Here is a 21901-nt window from a genome sequence, read left to right as displayed (position 1 = left end):
AGATCAGGTAATTGAACAGAAGAGCAAAGAGTAACAATTAATAAAGCTAATGTTTTGAAGTTCTTTATTATTAAAATAAAAAATAGCTATTAAAATAAAAAATAAAAATATTTTTTAAATCCTGTTAAAGTATGATGATAGTATGGATGATGTATGAAAACCAGCATTATCCAGTGTGCTACTAACATGACTTATTAGTTTTCCCAGCCAAAAACTGTAAGTTAAACTTTCAGGCTACATACAATAGCTACAGTGTTAAACTAATTGCTATATGTATGCATTATCAGTGTTAAAATGAGCACTAAAACCTTGGGAAGATCTGAGATACAGATAGAAAATCAAATTTATTCAAGTTTAGAAATGGGCAATAATGGTAATCAGATGGCCTTAATTCTATCTTACGGTAATGAAATACGTGTTTGTGTGGGTCTGTACTGAAAAGTCTCTTTAAAAAAAAAAAAAAAAAAATTCTCTTTTGTCAATCTGACATTAAAAACAAATACAAATCATCTCATTTGCATAAAAATAACCTTTTGAGTCCTGCAAATGATAAAAAGCAACAAGAAGAGAGTGAGTTGATCCAAGTTCGTTCAAGAATTGCTTGCTTATTTCTAAGTAGCCAATCCAAGATTACCTTCCACACTTTTTTTGGCCAAGAATAGAGATCACAGAATCATAGAGTGGTTTGGGTTGGAAGGGACCTACAAGATCACCTAGTTCCAACCCCGTGCTGTAGGCAAGAACACCTTCCTCTAGGCCAGGTTGTTCAGAGCCCCATCCAGCCTGGCCTTCAATGCTTTCAGGGAGGGGGCATCCACAACTTCTCTGGGCAACCTGTTCCAATGTCTCACCACCCTCACAGTAAAGAATTTCTTCCTGATGTTAAGTCTAGATCTCCCCTCTTCCAGTTTTCCCATTTTCCCTCATCCTGTCCCTACGTGCCCTTATATAAAGTCCCACCTGTCGGCACCCTTCAGGTTCTGGAAGGCTATTATAAGTTTCCCCCAGAGCCTCTCTTTAGACTGAAGAGCGTCAGCCCTCTCAGCCTGAATGTAGTCCTCTACCAAAGAAAGGAAGACCTGAACATTTGTATAGGAGGTGGAATCAGCACAACTGTTCCTCCATGTGTTACATATTTGACTGAAATCATTTGAGGATGATTTAAAGATTATCATTAGCACTAGAAGTATAGCTCTGTAAAAATGAAAGCTAAGAGCGGGGAGTCTTCTTGTGGATTCTTCCTTTGCACTTTTCTATCTACTCATAGAAGTACCCACTGTATGTGTCTTATTGTGCATTCAGTAATGTAAAATAAAACTAATGTATATATGTTTATTCTTGTTTACTTTATGCCAGGCTGAACAATCTGTTGCCATAGAGCTAGGTGATGAGAACAAATTCACCAGGATGTTGGCACTGAAGCCTTTAGACAAGCAGATCATTGAGCATAAGGATGTAAACAAAGTGGTGATTCAACTAAATACAGTTATTTTGTCTCTCAAAGCTAGAGCATCGGATCTCCTGAACAGCTTTTCTGAATTTTCAGGCATCTGGAATAAGGTTAAAAACATATTTAATGAAATATGTAGCTGTATTGTGAAATCTTCTAAATACTGTTGCAGATTTCATAAGGAGACTGTGCTCTTTCGGAAGCATTACTTGTAGTTACTGTAGGTGAATGTTGCTGAGCTGGATGAAGATTAATTTCTCTGTAATTGAACCCTTTATTTAGCCCATTTATTGAGACCCGCGTGGCACTGAAGCTTTTACCTCTGCAGAGACTAAGGGATATCATCATCAGTGTCTGCATTTGAATTATAGATTTCAAATGCTTTAATAATGAGTGCTGTAAAAAGAATAAGAATCAGGAAAAGCAGATCAAGTGAAACATGGGAGCTTAATGCTTATACTTTGAACTCTGTTAAGAGGGATTGTTTGTGTTTGCTTAGTACGTCAGACAGCTGAGTCTTGGATAGATTATTGCAATACCATTGCTAAGTAATAATTAAAATAAACTTTTATTTAGGATCCAGAGGAAAAAGTGAAGGAATTCATAGAGACTAAACCAACAATGGCTGAATTCCAAACTCAAATTGGATACTTTTCTGTAAGTATCATGTCTTTAATAAGAAGGAACTGTTCAAAAAATTGTAGTGAAATTAAAAATTGATCACTTGTGCTTTTCTTAGCAATTAGAACTGCAAATCAGAGAGCTGCCAAATCACTTTGTTCTGGAATCAGTGGATATTGCGACAGAGTCATTGAAAATTGCCCTTATTCAGGAGTGCCACTCAAGACAAAGAATGTTTGGATTAGCTTTGAATGAAAGGTCTGCTGCAGACATGGATGAAATTTATTCATTCATTGACAATCTTAGCAAGAAATTAAGCAGGCCTGTCCATGACCTTGATGATGTACGGGGAGCAATGGAAGCCCTAAAGGAAATTCGAGAGAATGAAGTTAAAATTGACATGACAGTTGGACCTATTGAAGAATCTTATTCTGTGCTTCAGAGATACAATCTGCTTTTTCAGGATGGAAACATGGAAAGAGTTGATGGATTGGCTTATGCCTGGAAGAACCTAAACACACAGGTATAATTGGTGTATTGTTTGTTTCTCAAATAACAGCTATAGGAGTTATTGCCAGACAATTTATGTTGAAATACTGGAAAAGTCTGTGGTTTTTTTCCTTTTCTTTTATGCCTGTTATTTCTCTTTGTCTGCATTTAGGCACTGCAGGTTGAGGATTTGCTACTGAAGGTACAGCCAAACATGAAAACAGATTTGCTGAGAGGTGTTCAGAGATTCCAGGCTGATACTGCAGAATTTTGCAAAGACTATAATGAAAAGTAGGTGAACTGTGGTACAGTATAATTGTGCTTAATTAGTGATTGTTAAAAATGATGCATTTAAAGAGTTGAATATAACACAGTGTCAATGCTGATATGCCAGATTTCAGAATAATACAAGATATTCTTGCAGCCACAGTTCACACAATTTCAGTGCTAGAGTTGATTTTCAATACAGATCCAAATTTGAAGTCTTTGAGGTGTTCCAGACACAACAAAGCACTAAAGCGTATATTTAAATATGTAGGTAGTGCCTTGGAAGTTAGCAGAGATTCCAATTCCAAATGTTTCTAAGTTCACTGATAGCACTTCACAGGAATGTTTACTTGGACTTTTTAAATTTACACTGTGCTTCATTGGACGCTTCTGTGTTAGCAGCTAGTGTGGCACAAAGAAGGAAAGGACCAAAATTTGGTGGTCTGTTGTGATTATGTGAGATAACACACACTTTGTGTTTTGACAAGGAAATTAATGTCAGCTACTGAGTCTGGGGCACGCACTGCTTGAAGTCATGCCAGTTGTGTGTTCTGTACCTGCCGTCCTTCCCTTTTTAAGAATATAACTTTTTGTTTTACAGACAAGAAAGAAATGGAAAATAACTGAACAAACTATTTGTAGCTCTTTTTGCTGTTTTTCATATTTATTGGTAATCTGGAGAATATATATTATGGCAAAATATATTGTGTTCAGGTAATATTCAGTATGTTGTAGGGGCATGCATTTTCTCTTCTGGTAACTATTGTAAAAATTTCTAGAAAAAACAACCCAAAACATTTAAAAATATTAAATACTATCCAGTAAATTAGGCCTATGCTCTGTTGTGCATCTTCATGAAACCTGCATGGCTGATACTTGTACTTAATTGCAGGTTTTTTTTTTATTTTTGTAGGGGCCCCAGTGAAGAAAATGTTCCTCCCCATGAAGCAAGTGAGAGATTACAGTTCTTTCAAGCTAAATTTGATGAACTGTGGACAAAGTATATCTCTCTTTCTAGTGGGGAAGAATTATTTGGTCTTCCTGTTACAGGTACTTTCTCAGAGAATGTAGACACCTGGTCCAAAAGGCTATTTTTATATATATATGTGTGTGTGTGTGAATATTTTTTTGTTTGGAACCTGTGTAATAGATTCAGTGCCAAATTCATCACAGCAAACAAAAAAACAAACAAAAAAAATCTTTGCAGTAAATTATATTTGTATTCCTATAGTTGTATTATGAGCTAAGTGAAACAGTGTCTGTCAGCCTGCACACACATAAACAAGTGGAAAATGACATGCACTGTTCCATGCATCCCAGGAAGGGTGTATCTGCTTAGCTCTCTTGCTTTTTCTGCCTAGAGTCAAACGCATTTCCTCTCTGCTTTCCTTCATATGCAGTTTTTGGGAATATGTTGATGAAATACTCACATTGTCCTATCACTGGATATATAATTAATTCACCAGGGTTGTGCAACTTGTCTGTAATATTCTTATGATTCCTAATCAGACACTCTTCTAGTTTTGGATGCTGCCATATGATTTAAAGTGTGATAAGTACTTCAAATTGTACGTACTGACTTCAGTGTTTTCTTGTCTGAAGATAGAAGCATGATATATTTAACTAGAAAGCCCCACAGATATGATAGAAAGTAAGCAAAATGTTTCAGTTGAGGGGATCTTTTAAAATACTTCTATTGCCTAACATATGTCAAGTATCTTTTTTGAAAGTAATTCCCTCCCCCACCCCCCTTCAATCTCTGCCTCTTAATTAAATAGTGCAAACAGTGATGGGGGATATGTTAGTTGTTGGATAAAATCACAATATGTTCTTTTACCTTTTCATCTACTTTTTCAACATTGTCTCCTTCACATAGGTACGTGCAAGCACCTTTCTTGTAAGATTACATCATACAGTTGTGAGGAATATTAATTTAAAAAAAAAAAAAACAAAAACAATTTAAATAATTGCTGTGCTTTAAAATCTGGTATCCTTACATAATGCAACTACAAAAGTTTGCCTTTATAGACACTAAAAAAATGCAAATCTGTTTTCGTACAACTATTAAGTATCCATTTTAGAAATATATGGATTTTTATGTTCATGTATACACTTTACTTAACATTAATGATTTTCACCTTCTAAAATCTGAAACAGAGTATCCCGAACTGCACAAAATTAAACGTGAGCTTTCATTGCTTCAGAAACTTTACAGTCTTTATAATTCAGTTATTGCTAGTATCAATGGATACAATGAAATGCTTTGGAGTGATTTGAATATTGAAAAAATTAACAACGAACTCCTGGATTTTCAAAACAAGTAAGTTGCTGTTGGGTGATGTACATACAAGTTATTTTTTCTCACTTTTTTTTTTTTGGTGTTAATTATCTTGTGAGAATTATCCTGGGTGGAAGAACTATTTTGATTTACTTAAAACTCAGGGTTGCTTAAATGCTCAGCACTAGGGTTTTTTTTTTTCTACTGCAGTAAAGAATAGTAAAGAATAGTTGTGAAGGCCTTAAGCATCCATTCCCTGAGAACAGACTCTCTTTTGCTCTTAATGGGAATTACAAACTGTACATCAGAAACAGATATGTTGAAACCAATTATACAATATTTTTATCATATCGTCTAGTGGGGAAAAAAAGATGTTATGGTTTTCTTCTAGTGGAAGACTCTAGTGGATTAACTGTTTTCAGCCTTTTGTTAGATTTGTATAAGCCTTTTATTTATCTTTCTACACAGTGGCTCTGATCACTTTCTCTGTGAATTCTGTTAAGACAAGTTCATACTCAAGATAAAGACCCTTTTCTTCTGCAGATCCTTTCTTCTGCAACATGCATAGTTCAGATCAGCTTTTGATTTTGTGTTCAAAATCTGACCTGAGAGACACTTGAGTAACTTCAGGTGTATTATTCAAGAAATAAAATCTGTGCTTTTTATCTCATCACAAGTCCTTGAAAAGCATGGAAACGTGTTTTTTTTTTTTTTGTGTTCAGACTTTTTAGTTGTATGGTATTTTGAGCATGTGACTCTGTTATCAGTGGCCATTTGTGTAGACATGGAAGAGGTGGGGTTGAAATTTTTTCCTTTTTTGGAAAAGAGTGAACTGCTTTTCTGTTTTGGGGCAAAAACTACTCAGTTTTTCTGTGTTGTGTGGTTGTTTTTTTTTTTAATAGTAAAAATGTATGTATGTAAAATATATATACTTCTGCATTTCAGTAATACCTAGAAGTCTTGGTTTTGTTTCAGTAGAATTCTGCAATCTACATCATCTTCTTTTCTACATGTGGCATGACTTTTTTGTTTTCTTTTACTGGAACTACTGTGTGAAGCCACTGCATGACAACATTTTTGAAAGTTATGTGTTTCTCTTTGCTTCACATGTGCCTTTTTAAAATTTTTTTAACCCTCTCAGTGCTGAGCTATCTTTGGAGCAGGGAGACTACCAAGAAGCAATAAACATCTTTTGTAACAGAGGTTTAACCCAGTGCTGTCCTTCCTTTGGCAGACTTGTTAGCTTATTGAATCAAGCTATTGTCTTTAACTCTGGAGAGCTTTAAACAACCCACAGAACTAACTGAGAGGGTAGTGAGATGGTATGTTGTGTTTTGAAATGAGCAGGAATACTGGAAATGCAGTTAGTGTTGTCACATAATTCTAAATATCTGCATAGTCCTTCAGTTTAATGCTTGCTAATTCTTTTAAAAATAGTGTAACAGAAAAGATTACCATGGGAAAAAGAATCTTAAAGATGACTGTAGGTGCAAATGATTCCACTTTAAATAATTTAAATAGTAATAAGTAGTAAATACTTTAATATAAAAAGGAAAAAAATTATAAGAGGAACATGGTAAGAAACACTATTGAAATTTACAATTCATAACTATATGGAAATTTCCCTTTATCTTTTACTGTAGTATAACTTAAAGAGATTGTCAAGTAATTCTAGGAATGTAATTTAAACCTCATTAATGGAATAGTTTGTTAATGTAGTACACATTTTGTGGAACTTGTTGTTAGGAAGTTATTACTGAGATCAAAACAAAGGAAAATGTTATTTGTATTTAAATGATCATCAGTTTTCACTACCAAGTGAAGAGATTCCTTTTCCAATTGCTAGCCTAAGAAAACCATTGTAAGAAAGTTTGTTGTTGTGTCTTGGCATAGAATTAGCCTCTCAAAGCTTTATCCACACATCTGAATATAATTTTCCATCTGCAGTAATCTTCTCTAGCACATTTGATATTGTCTATTGTTGGATTCAAGATGAAAAAGTACAGAGATCATTGCAGTGCTATGACAGTATGCGTATTTTACCTCATAGCTGCAAGCAGTGAAGAATTCACACGTGTTCCAGTGTTGTGTAACAGATCTGTCTGATTTTGAGCTGTGAAAAATGAACAATGTCATGGGAGGATATTTTTCTATGGATTGGATTTATACTGTATCTCTTTTCTGGCACTGAAGTGTAAAAGAATTGCTGTCAGTCTTTGGTCCGTATCTTTTTTTCAGATGAAAATTGCCATAACTTGCTAGAAGTAAACGGAGCAGTGACAATTCACCATGCTAGACATTCTTTTTCATTTATTTTTTCATATTGAAATCATTCATAGAGGAAAACTGTTCTTTAAGCATCTTTCGTACAAACTAGGTGTAAAATAGGTCTTATCTGATTGAAACTGAAGGATTTTTTTCTGCCTACAGGCTGATCAGTTTTGTTTTAAGGTGTACTTTATTGAAAAAAAAATACATGCTTCTGAATCATTTTAACCTTTATAAAATAGAGAGTATTTTCAATTTTTTAATAAATTAACAATACCATAAAAGGTTAAGTTCAAGCATGAGTTTGCAGGTAAAATTATTGTTCTTTATTTAACTGAAATGGAAACCAACCCAATATAGTGTGAGTTTTTCCTGTCTTTAGCAGTGTTTCATGCCTGCAGTCAGAAATAATTAGCTGTATTTTATGTTGCCACCTAAAACTCGATTATTTATTTATTTATTTTTTTAACTGGTCAGAACATGGGAGTATATTGTACTATTAAAGGTTGAATTTTGGTTATAGGGAATCAAATATTTTTTCTTTTTTGTTCTTTTTAAAGAATTCGTAAGTTACCAAAAGCTCTGAAGGAATGGCAAGCATTTCGAGACCTAAAGAAGAAAATTGATGATTTCACAGAGAGCTGCCCTCTGCTTGAAATGATGGCAAACAAGGCATGTTCAGCATAATGATTTGGAGATAACATTAATTTGAAAAACTCTATTTATGACTGTTCTGTCTGACTGTATGATGCTTTCTGTAATTCTTTTTTATAGATTAAAGCAGCTTTATTTATGACAAAAATCTAGCTAGGATTGGTTGCAGAAAAGTAAAACAAAAAGCTTCATAATGAGATGAGGAAAAACTGTTAATGCTTTCAGTGGAATGGAAATCAAGATTCCTTTATTTAACAGATACAATAAAAAATAAGTTGTCATTCTAGTCCTAAAATAATAGTTTTTAAAAACCTTTCCTAATTCTTGTGGGCTTTTCTAGGCAATGATGTCTCGACACTGGGAAAGAATTGCACAAGTAACTGGACATCACTTTGAGGTTGACTCTGAAAATTTCTCTTTGAAAAACATAACAGATGCCTCCTTGTTAAAACATAAAGAAGATATTGAGGTAGATTTACTTTTCTGTCCTTTTATCTAGTCAGTTTTGTACCCTAAACAAATTTGGTTTCAGTTAGATAATTCTTTTGTAGTATGGAGTTTGGTAGCTAATATCAGCAGTGATGGTACATTTGCTTCCTTTTATCCTGGAGAAAGATGAAATTAATGGATGGTATTAAACTAGCCCCATCATCAGAAGGAATTCTGTTGTTTTAAGAGTAATATGGTTCTGTCACGCTTCTGTTTTAAGATCTGCTTACTTATATTTTTTAAAAATTCCTTTTAAATGTCCCAGCAGAGAGAAAAAGTGGCTGTAAGTCTAATCCTGCTAAATGCTTGAAATCCTTGGAACACAGTAGAAGTAGGATATATGGAATTAAAGGGACACAAAATTCATTTGTACTTCAAACATACTTCTCAAGAGAACAGGGGAATGAGAGAGGTTGTGTAATGTGCACAAAGATACTGCTACATTCATTTTATGCCATTGTCATCTTTTGCAAGGGTAAATTACAGCTAAAAATAAAGAAGGAAAACCCTAACTGTTTCAAGCTTCATTTTTATTGTGAAGCTGTTTTCCAAACCTTCTGTAGTAGTGACCTGATTTATCTCGTTCCAATTCTAAGACAAAAACATGAAATCAAACCCAATATCCAAGCAAGAATTTAAGCCTTTTAAAAGGATCAGAGTGGCAGCCTTACATCCAAAGGAAGATTTTAAACCTGTAATGGCAGTCAGTACATTACTGAACCTGAATCTGGGGTACTTCAATCTAAGTAGCTTCTTCTTTTGTTTTGTTTTGTTTTGTTTTGTTTTCTTCAATTTTATGGCATTCTTGTCCTCGCTGTCTTCAAGAAGTAGTACAAGAAGTAGTACACATTCAAGTTGCCCACACGTTCTGCTCTTGGGCTGTTTCCTGGTTTTGATTGATAATGTTTATTTTCCCTAACACCCTCAGTAGATACATTGGACTCCAAATTTTATTTTGTTCAGAGAGGCAAATTCTGCATCCAGGTTTACTGATTGAATCTTCAGAAGTATAAGGTGACTGAATGTCAATGATGATAGAGCACAGCCCATACAATATTTCAATTGCCAATAATTCTATAATATAAACCACTGTAACTTAATTATTGTAACTTAATTATTTTGGGGTTTTCGTACATATATTTTCATTAGCTAAAGCTCACACTGAAGTCAGGATCTATCTAATAAATTTTAATTGCTTTTACAGGTGTATATTGTAGTATTCTTTATTTACTATTTTGATCTTACATAGGATATCTGCATCAGTGCTGTTAAAGAAAAGGATATTGAAGCAAAATTGAAGCATGTCATCAGTGAATGGAGTACCCATGCTTTCAGTTTTGGCCAATTCAAAACACGAGGAGAACTCCTTCTGAAAGGATCAGATACATTAGAGAAAATAGCTTTGGTGGAAGACAGCCTCATGATATTGGGGTCACTCATGAGCAACAGGTACAAAAGTTAATGTATACACGTATGGTTTAAATCTAATGAAAACCAAAAGTAAACAACTATATTTGACTTTTTTTAAAAAAATCTCTTGTTTGTACAGATATAACACACCATTTAAGTCCACTATACAACACTGGGTCCAGAAGTTAGGCAATACAGCAGAAATAATTGAAAACTGGATTGCTGTACAAAACCTCTGGATTTACCTTGAAGCTGTGTTTGTTGGTGGAGACATTGCAAAACAACTACCTCAGGTATGCTGATTTATGATAACTATACATGAAAGACAGTATATTGTAAGAAGAGGGTTAACCACATCACAGTTCACTTACAAATGTGTTTGATAATAAAGTGAGTTTTTCACAGACAAGCTAGTAAAAATTGTGCCAGACTGAGGTCTGTCTGGTTGAACTGCATAGAACTTAGCGATACCTACAGGAACATAACTGTTTATTATTTAGATTCAGCTGTCCTTGTCAACCTGCAATATTAGTGAATCATATGTTAGATAGTGCAGGATTCAGTACTACTTAACGCAAAACTAATTTATCGTGTCTTTCATATATGTAAATGTGACTTTCTCTGTATTTGCAGATGCTTGTAGGCTCTAAGTTACACGATAAAGCAATGGCAGCTCTTCTGTATGAATTCTGTGTATCTAGGACTCAGTTCCTAAGTCCCGCAAAGAGATCCTGTGAGACTTGGGCAGCTGTATGTATCTCTCTGAACTATTGCAGTCTCTTCAAAAGACTGCTAAGAATTTCCATGATGGTAGATGAGAAAGATTTAGGAAGTGCTCTGACTTTCTTCCAGAAGAGAAATTCTTTAAATGTTAAAAATTGACAGATATGAAGGAGAGATAAAACACGGGGGGTTTTTTTGTTTCTTTTTTTTTTTTTTTTCTTCAGGAAGCCAGAAGATTTCAGAACATTGATAAATCATGGCAGAAAATTATGCAGAAAGCTCATGAAACATCAAACATAATACAATGCTGTGTTGGAGATGAGACTTTGGCACAGCTACTGACACATTTGCTGGAGCAATTGGAAATCTGTCAGAAATCACTGACCGGTTACTTGGAGAAAAAGCGGTTAAAATTCCCAAGATTTTTTTTTGTGTCTGATCCTGCTCTTCTGGAAATCCTTGGTCAAGCATCTGATTCCCACACTATTCAGGTACAAGTAATAAAGCAGTAATACTCTTATGGTCAATATTAGTAAGTGGTGACTTTTGTTATTTTAGTGCTGACTTTTGTTATTTAGTCAAGTGATTTTTTTATTTTATTTTATTTTATTTTATTTTTTTTTACCTGTGGAAAATCTGGAAAACCTTCTAATACATAACTTAAAGGCAGAATAAGAATGCCATATCGGATCAGTTTGTGAAGCTCTTTATTTTCTGGTTCTATTGCAGGCACATTTATTAAGTTTGTTTGACAACGTTAACCGGGTTGAATTTCATGAAAAAAACTATGACCAGATTTTATTGTTTGAATCTCAAGAAGGAGAACGGGTCAATATTATTGAACCAGTTGTAGCTCAGGTAATGGCAGTATATTTTGCACTTTTTCATGACTTGATTTAGAATAGATTTATGTTGTAATGACAAACAGTGTTGCATCATGTTACTATTTGTCTAGCTGAATGAAAACCTTCCAAAGTGAACAGTGTGATCAAGGCCAAAAAGGACAGGACAGTTGTGTCATTCTGTAACAATTACTTCAGCTGTTTTTTCAGCAACACTGATATGAAGTACCAAATCCATCATGCATAAGAGCATGCAGAAAGGCAGTGGAGCAGGGAAAGAGGAATCTTTTAGATTAGAGAATAACAAAAAATAACAAAGAGAATGACAAAGAGGGAAATGGGAGTTTGAAGGACTGGGGGTGGGGAAAAGAAGTCACACAGGTCTTTTCTTCCTTGTAAATTATTCATAAAGAAATTCTTTAAAAATAGTTTCTTGTTTATTATTTCAGGGCAACGTGGAAATCTGGTTGGGTCAGCTGCTGAATGGGATTCGGAAAACAATCCACACTATCATTAGAGAGGCATCAGTGGCCATTAGCGACTCAGGATTTAAGCTGTATGACTTTCAGGCAATGTTTCCTGCACAAATAGGACTTCTGGGAATTCAAATGATGTGGACCAGAGATGCAGAGAATGCATTGAACTGTACCAAAACAGACAAAAAGGTAGTATTTAATGAATCTCTGGGGATTAATTAGAGATTGTTATTTGGATCAGTACATATTGTGAAAAGTTACAAGTAATTTACAGCAAAAAGCACAAAATACTGATTAAGTAACCAGAATAACAAATAAGCTAATGAGAAAGCAAATGATAAAATGTGTAACAAGGTCACACCTCCTCGCAGATTGACCAGTATAAGCCTTAAAATTGTTTCTAATTTTGTGATTTTCTACTGTTCTGTCAGCACAGTCAGACTGAGAAGCGATTGTTTGGGAATACGGTGAATCTCGTGTTGTTGCTTTCCCCAGAACAGATTTGGAAAGAAATAAGAGCTCCCCATATTTGGGGAAATAATTGTACTTCATCAGCTTCTGTCCAGTGTAAAGCGACTTAGGATTTTCAGTTTGTGAGCCTTTTTTTTTTTACAGGGAAAGGAAGGAATGGAAGCTGTTTTAAGAGCTGCTGATTTAATCTCAATTGCTCAGAGAAGCTACTATTAACACCAAGGGTTATTAATTTAATAACACTGAATCTATAAAGTGGGAAAGAAGGAATATGAACAAGAAAGTTGGAAATTACTCTTAATCAGGAATATACTATGAAGTGGATCTGAGAATTAGAAGTACCATCCTGAAGTAAAGGAAAAGTGAGGAGAAAGGTGCTATGCTGTACTTTTATAGTTAATTAGGACAAAGTCTCTAGACTGTGGAAACGACCATTTAGTGCTGCCTTTTCTTGTATGAAATTTAAAAAGGGCACAGACCTGCTTTTAGTCCACTCCAGTTCATATACTAACTAGACTCAGATTCTTTTTCATTTCCTGGAAAACAGTATTTGTGGTCAGGGACAATCTCTCTATGTGCATTTGGAGGGCAGGGAGATTGTTTAGCTCCATTAGTTTTGAGGTGGTTTTAGCAGCTTATTCTCAGAAAACAGGGAGAGTTTTAGGGTTTGAATATATTCACAGGAAACTAGTGTGATCCTTCTCTCACATATTTATAACAGGAATGTATGTGAGCTGCTCTTTCTGACACCTTAGCACTTTGTGATTCTTTTGTGTACCAGGAAAGTCACTGACAGGAGCTGATGCTGTTTACCTAAGCCACTGTTATGTAGTCATTTTTTATTTTTTATATTTTGTAACAGAATCTGATGCCACATAAGAAATTATTATTTCAGCATTAGCATTGAAGATTACAGTGCATTTTTTATCTTCTCTGGTTAGAAGATGGGATAGATCTCTAGGTTCCTGTTCACCTCTGAAAATACTGTTTGGGTGGATGTGCAATACCCAAAACAAAAGGTTGATGGTTCTGAAAATATACAGGGATGCAATCAGCTGAAGATATATCCAATCTAGGAATCAAATTGTATGTGACATGTTCACCCAGAGGCACCTTATTGCACTTCGTTGGGCTATGACTGTAGGTTTGGAGGGCAGCTCACATATCCAGAATTAGGATTCCAAACCTAATAAATACAAAGCAAAACAGACATTTCATGGGGCTAAGGTGTTTGCAGATGTTTTTTTTCTAAACACTGGGAAAGCAAATTGTGTTTATGTTAATGTGAGTGTTCTTGCTGTGTAAGGTAATGCACGCAACAAGTCAGAAGTTTTTGGAACTTCTAAATGATTTGATTGACATGACTACACACAATCTAACAAGAATGGAGCGCACAAAGTATGAAACTTTAATTACTATTCATGTACACCAGAAGGATATCTTTGATGATTTGGTGAGTTTCTGAAACCCTTAAGGGACTTTCTGTGTACAAGCTTTTGCACATACAAACAAATCTTGCAATGTGTTCTTTCTGAGTAGCTCTGACATTAGTGATGTATTCTATTCTATTTTCATTTCATAGAGATGTCACGCGAAGATAAGGATGAAGTGTAAATAGATAAATTCATGGATTAAGACTGTGCTTTTCAGATTTTTAAGTGGTTATTGATTCTCATGCACAGATTCATTGAGGGGATTAATATTTCTAAATTAAGATATTCTCTTAAATTGAAAATTTAATAAATTATTTAAATGAAATGTAAGAAGAAAAAGCATGCCCTTAGCACTGCAATCAATCATGTAAATTCCAACCTGAGCTCTGTGTTGATCTAAGGTAACAGTTATTAAAGATTAAAGCAGTGAGGTTCTGCATGCTTGAAAAAGATAGCAACAATACCCAGAACAGATATTTTAATGTTTTTTTGTTTTGTTTTGTTTTATAACTGAATTGCATGAGGATTCCTTTAGATAAGTTTTCTGAAAATATGAAACTAAAGTCATAAAAATGGGAGTAAAATAACTTTTGAAAAGTTTGCATGTTGCAAAGGTCTGTAATTCCATATAGCATTGTGAGATTTATTCACATATATTATACAGAAAAATAAGAAATGCATGTGTAAAGAGAGAAAATGATTAAAAAAAAAAAAAAAAAAAGTTAAAAAGAAAACTGCCAACTTCTAAGTTAAGTGTGGAGTTTTTTCTCTCATCATAATTTTGATGCATTTTCATCATTATTTTCTTAATTCAGCATTTCATTATTAATTAATTTAATGCCATATTGTGATGAAATTACGAATTTAAATAACAGAAAATGGGATAGTTTTCAAGGGCCTGTGTGTATGAAATAGAAAAAATCAGGGACAAGTCCAAAACTGGGGAATGGATTGATTCATCCCCCCATATAAAAAAATTCTATTTCCTGCTAAGCAATTTTTTTTTTGTCTGTGTGTGTGTGATTGAGACAAAGCAGGCAAAGTGGTTGAAAATTCAGAAACTTTATCTTAAAGTCTGTCTGCTGTTCCCAACAACCAGGACCACGTATTCCTCTGGGGGCTAGTGGTTTGAGATCATGTATCAAAAATAATTATAGCATCATAGAATAGCCTGGGTTGAAAAGGACCATGAAAATGATCATCTAGTTTCAACCCCCTGCTATGTGCAGGGTTGCCAACCACCAGACCAGGCTGCCCAGAGCCACATCCAGCCTGGCCTTGAATGCCTCCAGGGATGGGGCATCCACAGCCTCCTTGGGCAACCTGTTCCAGTGTGTCACCACCCTCTGTGTGAAAAACTTCCTCCTAATAGCTAACCTAAACCTCCCCTGTCTCAGTTTAAGACCATTCCCCCTTGTCCTATCACTATCCACCCATGTAAACTGCTGTTCCTCCTCATGTTGATATGCTCCCTTCACATACTGGAAGGCCAAAATGAGGTCTCCTCAGAGCCTTTTCTTCTCCAAGTTAAACAAGCTCAGCCTGTCTTTGTAGGGGAGGTGCTTCAGCCCTCTGATCATCTTCATGGCCCTTTTTGTGACCCCCCCCCCAATGGCTGCATATCTTTCTTGTATTGGGGTCCCCAGGCCTGGATGCTGTACTCCAGATGGGGCCTCACATAATGAAACAACATCTATTAATTTGCTACAGCTCTGAACACTTTGTACTGAAAAAATACTAAACTAGTGCACAGACGTGTATACAGCGCATTCCTTCTTTGTCCAACATCTAAAATTTTATGAGTAATGGCACCATGCAGTATAACCACTATTACTAAACAGTTTTTTTAATTTTTCTGTTATTTTTCTTTGATGTCTTTTTAAGACACAATTAATAATTTCTAAACACAATTCAAAGGAAAGTCAAAGTGGATTAGAAACAATCAAACTAAGTTATAAAGGGGTTTGAAAAGAACAATGTGTGTCTTGAATCCTGCCTAACACTCATTTTTTTCACCTCTTGAATTTATGGTTAGCATATGTTTCTTCTGTATGGAGAACAGAATTTAAGATGGATTTATTATATTGTTTGACTTCTACATTAATGTTATTTCTCTTGCATCGTAGGTCCGTATGAACATCAAATCTCCATCTGATTTTGAATGGCAAAAGCAATCTCGGTTTTATTTTCTTGAAGACTTGGATAAATGTGTTATCCAAATCACGGATGTAGAATTCACCTATTGCAATGAATACTTAGGATGTACAGACAGACTCGTTATAACTCCTTTAACTGACAGGTTATTATAAAAAGATTAGATGTCTGGTACTTGGAGCCTTACTTGTTTCCTTTAACTTTCTTGTGAGTTGGATCTCTTAATCTGATTTGCAATGCAGCGCTGCAGTATTGATGGTGAACAGCAGAGGCCAGTGCTCATATATAATTTAGTTAGGGAAAGCAGGCACCCCATAGAGAGATCCTGACTTTTCTTTTGAGTGTTTGCTTAGACTATCTATGCTAAGGTAGGTATTGAAAACTTACCTGTGTTCAAGGTGAATATAGCAGAACGTAATAGCGATCACTTAAGGAGAGTGGATCTGCAGTATGTTGCTGCTTTCAGTCAATTAATAGTTGAATGTGAATTTGGGATTATGGCAAATAATTTGAAGTTTCTCTAGGGAAAAAATCAGTAACTCAGGAAATTGCATCAAACAGCCAGTACAGATATAAATTTAAAGCAAGAAACTGAGAATGGCAAAACTGCAAACACAGGGAAACAAAACAAAACAAAACAAAACAAGAAAAAAAAAACCAACACTATTAAATAAAAGTTAAGGAGAAATTCTTATTACTGGAGAATTATACAGTATGGTACAAACTCCATCATGTACATATTTTTCTGAAGTATTTGGTAGTGCTTCACCAAGACAAGAAGCAGTTGTATTTGTGATGCCAAAGCTTGTTCTTTTAAGTGTAGATAGGAGTGTCAAAATACAATGTGTGCTTAGTTGTTGTTATGTGAAGAATAGCTGCATACTGCTAAATTGACGCAGAATTGCCTTTGTGCTCTGTACTACAAGACTTTATTTACAAGTGATATTTTGGATTTTTGCCAATTTTTGAAACAAAATTTTATCCAGTGGGCTGCTTAGAGAGCTAAAATCGTTTACTTGGATACCAGGCTTTTAAAATATAACACACATCTGCCAAATTCTGTATACATACACTAAAAATTCACTTGATTTCTGGAGAGAATGAGTCTTTTAAGTGAGCTTAAGCTATAACAACTAAATCCCAGAGTAGTCTGGGGTTACCTGCAAGATCCAAGCGAAGCTGCAGAGATTGGTAGCTATCTACTGCCATACACTGAAAGAGTATTTGAAGCAGGGATATTTTCTAGTGTTGGCATGGGAAACTTTACATGTTGTGTGAAAACAGGATTTATTCCCCTTAGAGAATTTTTCCACTTTAATACCACCATATGGGCTTACATGGGTTTATGATAATTTTCAGGTAGTAACATTTAAGCTTTGCACTAGTCACCTTGGAATCAAGTGCTGTTTGGCTAATGATCTTATGTTCAGAAACATTCCTGAATCACATGATAAATATACATTTGCTATCTTGCAGTATGTTAATAGGACTGAAATTGAGTGCTCCTAAACATCATATCATATGCAGACCATACCATGGCAATTACAAAAACGAAAAGCAAGTGCTCTTTCTCAAGATTTGTGCTATTCATGGGCTTACCAGTTTCAGTAGCAGAACAGTTAGGAATTATATTTTTTTTTCAGTTAACTGAACGTCTGTTAACTGTTTACTGGCTTATGAGGCAATAAAGCTTTATTACTGCTATTATGTTAGAATGAGTACTGTATTATTTTATAGGAAATGATACTGGTACCATTTGTTTGTTTTATGGTACCCATTTTCTCTTCCCAGATTTATCATAAAGCTATTGTGTATCACAGTGCTAACATTGTTGGACATAGGCTTACTGGGATTTTAGGGCTAGATTTTAGATTTTAGGGATTTTAGGTTTTAGAACAGCAGTCATACTTCCCCATTTAGTAGTCTCCATACTATTTGAGGAGGCTGTGATCTAAGCCTGGAGATGTCAACCCAGGATTTACCACAGAGAAGCACACTCATTTATGCCCTCTTTCCCCCTTTCCTCAGCCCTACATAATACAAGTGTTGTGGTTACATTAATGGACTTCAAGTGATTAAGAGTAGAAAAAGATTTATAGAAGTCTTTATTCTTTTTTAGATGTTATATCACTCTGGCACAGGCCCTAGGCATGAGTATGGGTGGTGCACCTGCAGGACCAGCAGGAACAGGGAAAACAGAGACAACTAAAGATATGGGCAAATGCCTGGGAAAGTATGTTGTTGTTTTCAATTGTTCAGACCAAATGGACTACAGAGGATTGGGTCGTATCTATAAAGGTAAGAAATAATCTGACCTGTTCACTTTAAAATCTTGTGTTTCTGTCTCCTCACTAGTGACTTAGAAGTGATTAGTCAAATATTTCCTTCTCTGTTTCCTGTTATTTCTAGGTGCATATACACTTCTTTTGGTGTTTGATCGATTCTTCTTCTACTTTTTTTTTTGCCTGGTCCCCTGTTTCCCTTTTCTGGAGGTGTGGATTCATGAAATCCCTCCTTCCCACTACTCACAGAACTGGGCCGAACCAGCCCATAAACTGTTGACAATTCCAACTACCCTAAGGGGAGAGTATTCAGCCCTCTCTTTCCCAGTTCAGGTCAAACAAAAGAACAAATCTACAGCTCAGTGACGTTGTACAAAGTAGGCAGACCAGCACAAAGTATTGTACTGTTTTATTTCAAACTCAAGAAATTTTTTGAAACTAGGAAAATGAGATAGCAGCCAATGTGATGTTTTCATATTAAACAGATCTTGGAAGTCAGTTTTGCAAATCAAATTTGCAAAAAATTGTATTAAATGATCCAATGTTTGTGAATTTCTTTATGTCTGTTTTATTGTACGTGGTTGCAGTGGACTATATGGACCCCAGAACCATCATTCTCTGTAAGTGGTGGACAGTTAAATAAAAAACAGAAGGTATCATAAAATAATTTTCACTATTGTGACATCTCCTGAAGGTTACAGTATAACCTGGAGATCATTTCGATCTTTAGTTAAGCCAGAAATGCTGGCCAAAATGTTAATTGAAGTAACATTTTCTTTAATTTTCTTTGTTAAAAGATTAAGAGTATCCAGTTAAGCTTTTCTAATGGGGATAAAAAACACGTCAACTATTGGGTTAAGATGATTTTGCATTTAGTTGTGAAAATATTTTCCATTTTTCTGTCTTCCCTGTGGTCTTACTAGGTTTGCATAAGGCTAAGTTAAATCAAGATGACCAGTAGTGCATATTTAAGAACTGAGGTAAAAGTAGTACTTGTTTTCGCTTCACCGGGCTTCATTGTTTTTCCTCCTAACCCTTTTGATGCTTTACAGACATTTTTTAAGCCTCATTAACTTGCTGATTTTCTTTAATGACAGTATCAGAAAGGAAAATGGAAATAGGTAGAACAGAGAAAGAAGGAAAAATATTGATCTATTTGCCAAGTTCCTCTGATCACGGCTCTGAATTTTGTGTCTATCTGTGTTCTGCAGAGTGTCTTTCTCAATAAGTGAACATTCAAAAACATTAGCAATGTTTACAAGAATGTGAATGTAGATAAGAAAGAATTATTCTTGCTTTGTCTGCCTCAGCCAGCCTCCATCCTCTATTCCTGTGAACCATGAGCTGGGACAAAAGAGATCAAAGATGCTGGTATATCTTAGCCTCTTTCAAGGTGTAGAAAGGCATTCATTGCCTTGAAGAGGGTTGAAACTGGTCCTATGGAGAGCGGAAGACAGTATCTCATTGTCACACAGAGATGTGGTTAAAAGATCCCTAGAAGCTGATGACTTTCGTGTTGAGTACATTACTTTATAATAGTGCTTATCCAAAGTATATTCTACGTATTTAACCAAGGTCAGACCGTCACATATGAAGATAAAAAACAGTCACCTACTGATCAGGAGCTGTGGAAAACTGCTCATTTATGTAGTGCCAAACAAATGCATGAAGATTTCTAAGCTAGAGATTGAACTATCTGCACATATAAATACTTTCAGTCAAGGTCACAATTTTTTCTTGTAACTTCCAGATCCTTGAGCCAACTTTTAGCTGGATAACTTTTACTGTATATGTGAGAACTTGCAAATAGGATCACACACAGCTTTTAGTTTACCCAAATTATCTTGCTTGTTGAAAATAAACAGAAGTAGACTGGGACCAGCTTGCTTTCTGGTTGAGGATAAATGTATTAGTAGCCTCAAGCACAGTCGTTTACTGAGTCCGTGCTAACTGCAACCATCAGTCAGGAGAAGGAATGTTAGTTTGGTTCTTCTTGAAGTGAGTTTAGCTTTGATATCACTGAGCTGTTGTCTTTTTCCTCTCTGCTCCTTTTGTGAGAGTTTATCTTCTTACACTTCCATATTTTTTCCCAATTCCTTTTGATTAAGCTGTTACTGATCTCTCTACACTCAGCAGTCTAACCTCTGTGTCATACTGTTGTTTCTGCCTTCTTAACCTAAGCAGTTTGGCCACTTGTCCTCTCCCAGTTCCTTTGAGGCAATAGTGACAACCATATCTTTTCATTGTCATCTTTTAGTAAAATTGGGCACAATTTCTATGTGTAAGAAAATGAGCAGTTTTAGGGCTCAAATTCCCTCATCTGCTGTTTCTCTGTGGCCTGATAATTTTCCATATAATACTGTTAAGCTAAGTAATGTTGTATAAGGTGTCCTTGTTAATCTGGATGGCTCATTTAATGGCATGCTAATGTTAAATATGAGTTACAAGAGATCAACAAATTGGTGGTCAGGTGACCATGATGCCTGTGAGTATCATAGAATCGTATCATATCATCAAATGGCCTGGGTTGAAAAGGACTTTATAGACCATCTAGTTTCAACCCCCCTGCTATGTGCAGAGTTGCCAACCACCAAACCAGGCTGCTCAGAGCCACATCCAGGGACTAGGCTTATGAGGAGTAACTGAGGGGATTGTTTAGTCTTGGAAAGAGAAGGCTGAGTGAAGACCTTATAGCTCTCTACAGCTACTGGAAGGGAGGTGCAGCAAGCAAGGAATCAATCACTTTTCTCAGGTGATCAGCGATAAATTGTAAGGAAGTGATCTCAGGTTGTGCCAGAAGATGTTCAGATTGGATATCAGGAAGAATTTCTACATAGAGTATGTGCTCAAGTATTGGAATAGGCTGCCCAGGGAAGTGGTGGAGTCATCATCCCTGTTAGTTATTTAAGAGATGTGAAGACAAGGCAAGAAGAGACATTTGGTCTGTTTGCTATAGTGGTAGGTCTTGGTAGGTCAGGGGGATGGTTGGACTTGGTGATCCCAAAGATCTTTTCCAACCTAGGTGTTTCTATGATTTTTGAAATCATTTCTGAAGGCCACCAGCTAATTTAGGCTTATGGTTGCAGCTTGGAAGGGCCTGGCTTGGAATCACAATTTTTGGCTTGAAATGTCTTTAACATATCTAGTATTTCTTGAAGGATAGATATGTTATCTCTGGGAAGGAAATGAGCTATTTTTTGGTTAATAGGAGGAGAAAGGTCAGTTTTGTAAAAGATTCTTTAATGCATGTTTGTAAAAGTTCTTTCACGCAGGCTAACAAAACTGTTCTTATGAAATATATTGCACTTTAAAGAGTACACACTGAGAACTTCCTCAGAATTCTCAAAAATGTCTATGATAACCTTTATATGCCATCACCTGGTTGACTCAGAAATGAGGTTTTGTTTCCCTGTTTCTCTGTGTTCCTGTCTCTCTTTATCTATTCACAACCAGATAGTCTAGCTGAAATGTCCGGGGCCTGGACTTCTACCTTTGATACCTTTGTTTTTTAAATGTGAAACATAACATAGGTTCTGATAAACTGGTCATTTGAGCTGGAACAGAGTAATGTATCGTTCTATGGAAGAGCAAAGA

At 35.5% G+C, this 21901-nt stretch overlaps 1 protein-coding gene across 2 annotated transcripts in view; it reads left to right on the top strand.

The window, feature by feature from the left end:
- Positions 1-21901, top strand: part of LOC128091254 (dynein axonemal heavy chain 5-like) — a 142481-nt gene that overhangs the window by 29197 nt on the left and 91383 nt on the right. For both annotated transcript variants that reach the window (XM_052704307.1, XM_052704308.1), the window contains 16 exons: positions 1357-1560; positions 2027-2107; positions 2190-2594; positions 2733-2851; positions 3741-3877; positions 4985-5147; positions 7934-8045; positions 8368-8496; positions 9766-9965; positions 10066-10219; positions 10874-11140; positions 11379-11507; positions 11941-12156; positions 13745-13891; positions 15998-16170; positions 18145-18323. In XM_052704307.1, the coding sequence (XP_052560267.1) occupies positions 1357-1560; positions 2027-2107; positions 2190-2594; positions 2733-2851; positions 3741-3877; positions 4985-5147; positions 7934-8045; positions 8368-8496; positions 9766-9965; positions 10066-10219; positions 10874-11140; positions 11379-11507; positions 11941-12156; positions 13745-13891; positions 15998-16170; positions 18145-18323 (2815 nt within the window). The remainder of the gene's footprint in view (positions 1-1356; positions 1561-2026; positions 2108-2189; positions 2595-2732; positions 2852-3740; positions 3878-4984; positions 5148-7933; positions 8046-8367; positions 8497-9765; positions 9966-10065; positions 10220-10873; positions 11141-11378; positions 11508-11940; positions 12157-13744; positions 13892-15997; positions 16171-18144; positions 18324-21901) is intronic.

Source organism: Tympanuchus pallidicinctus, unplaced genomic scaffold (assembly GCF_026119805.1).
Source record: "Tympanuchus pallidicinctus isolate F22 unplaced genomic scaffold, pur_lepc_1.0 scaffold5, whole genome shotgun sequence".
NCBI lineage: Eukaryota > Metazoa > Chordata > Aves > Galliformes > Phasianidae > Tympanuchus > Tympanuchus pallidicinctus.
The sequence above is the reverse complement of the archived record's forward strand: the minus strand, read 5'-3'. Positions and strand labels throughout refer to the sequence as shown.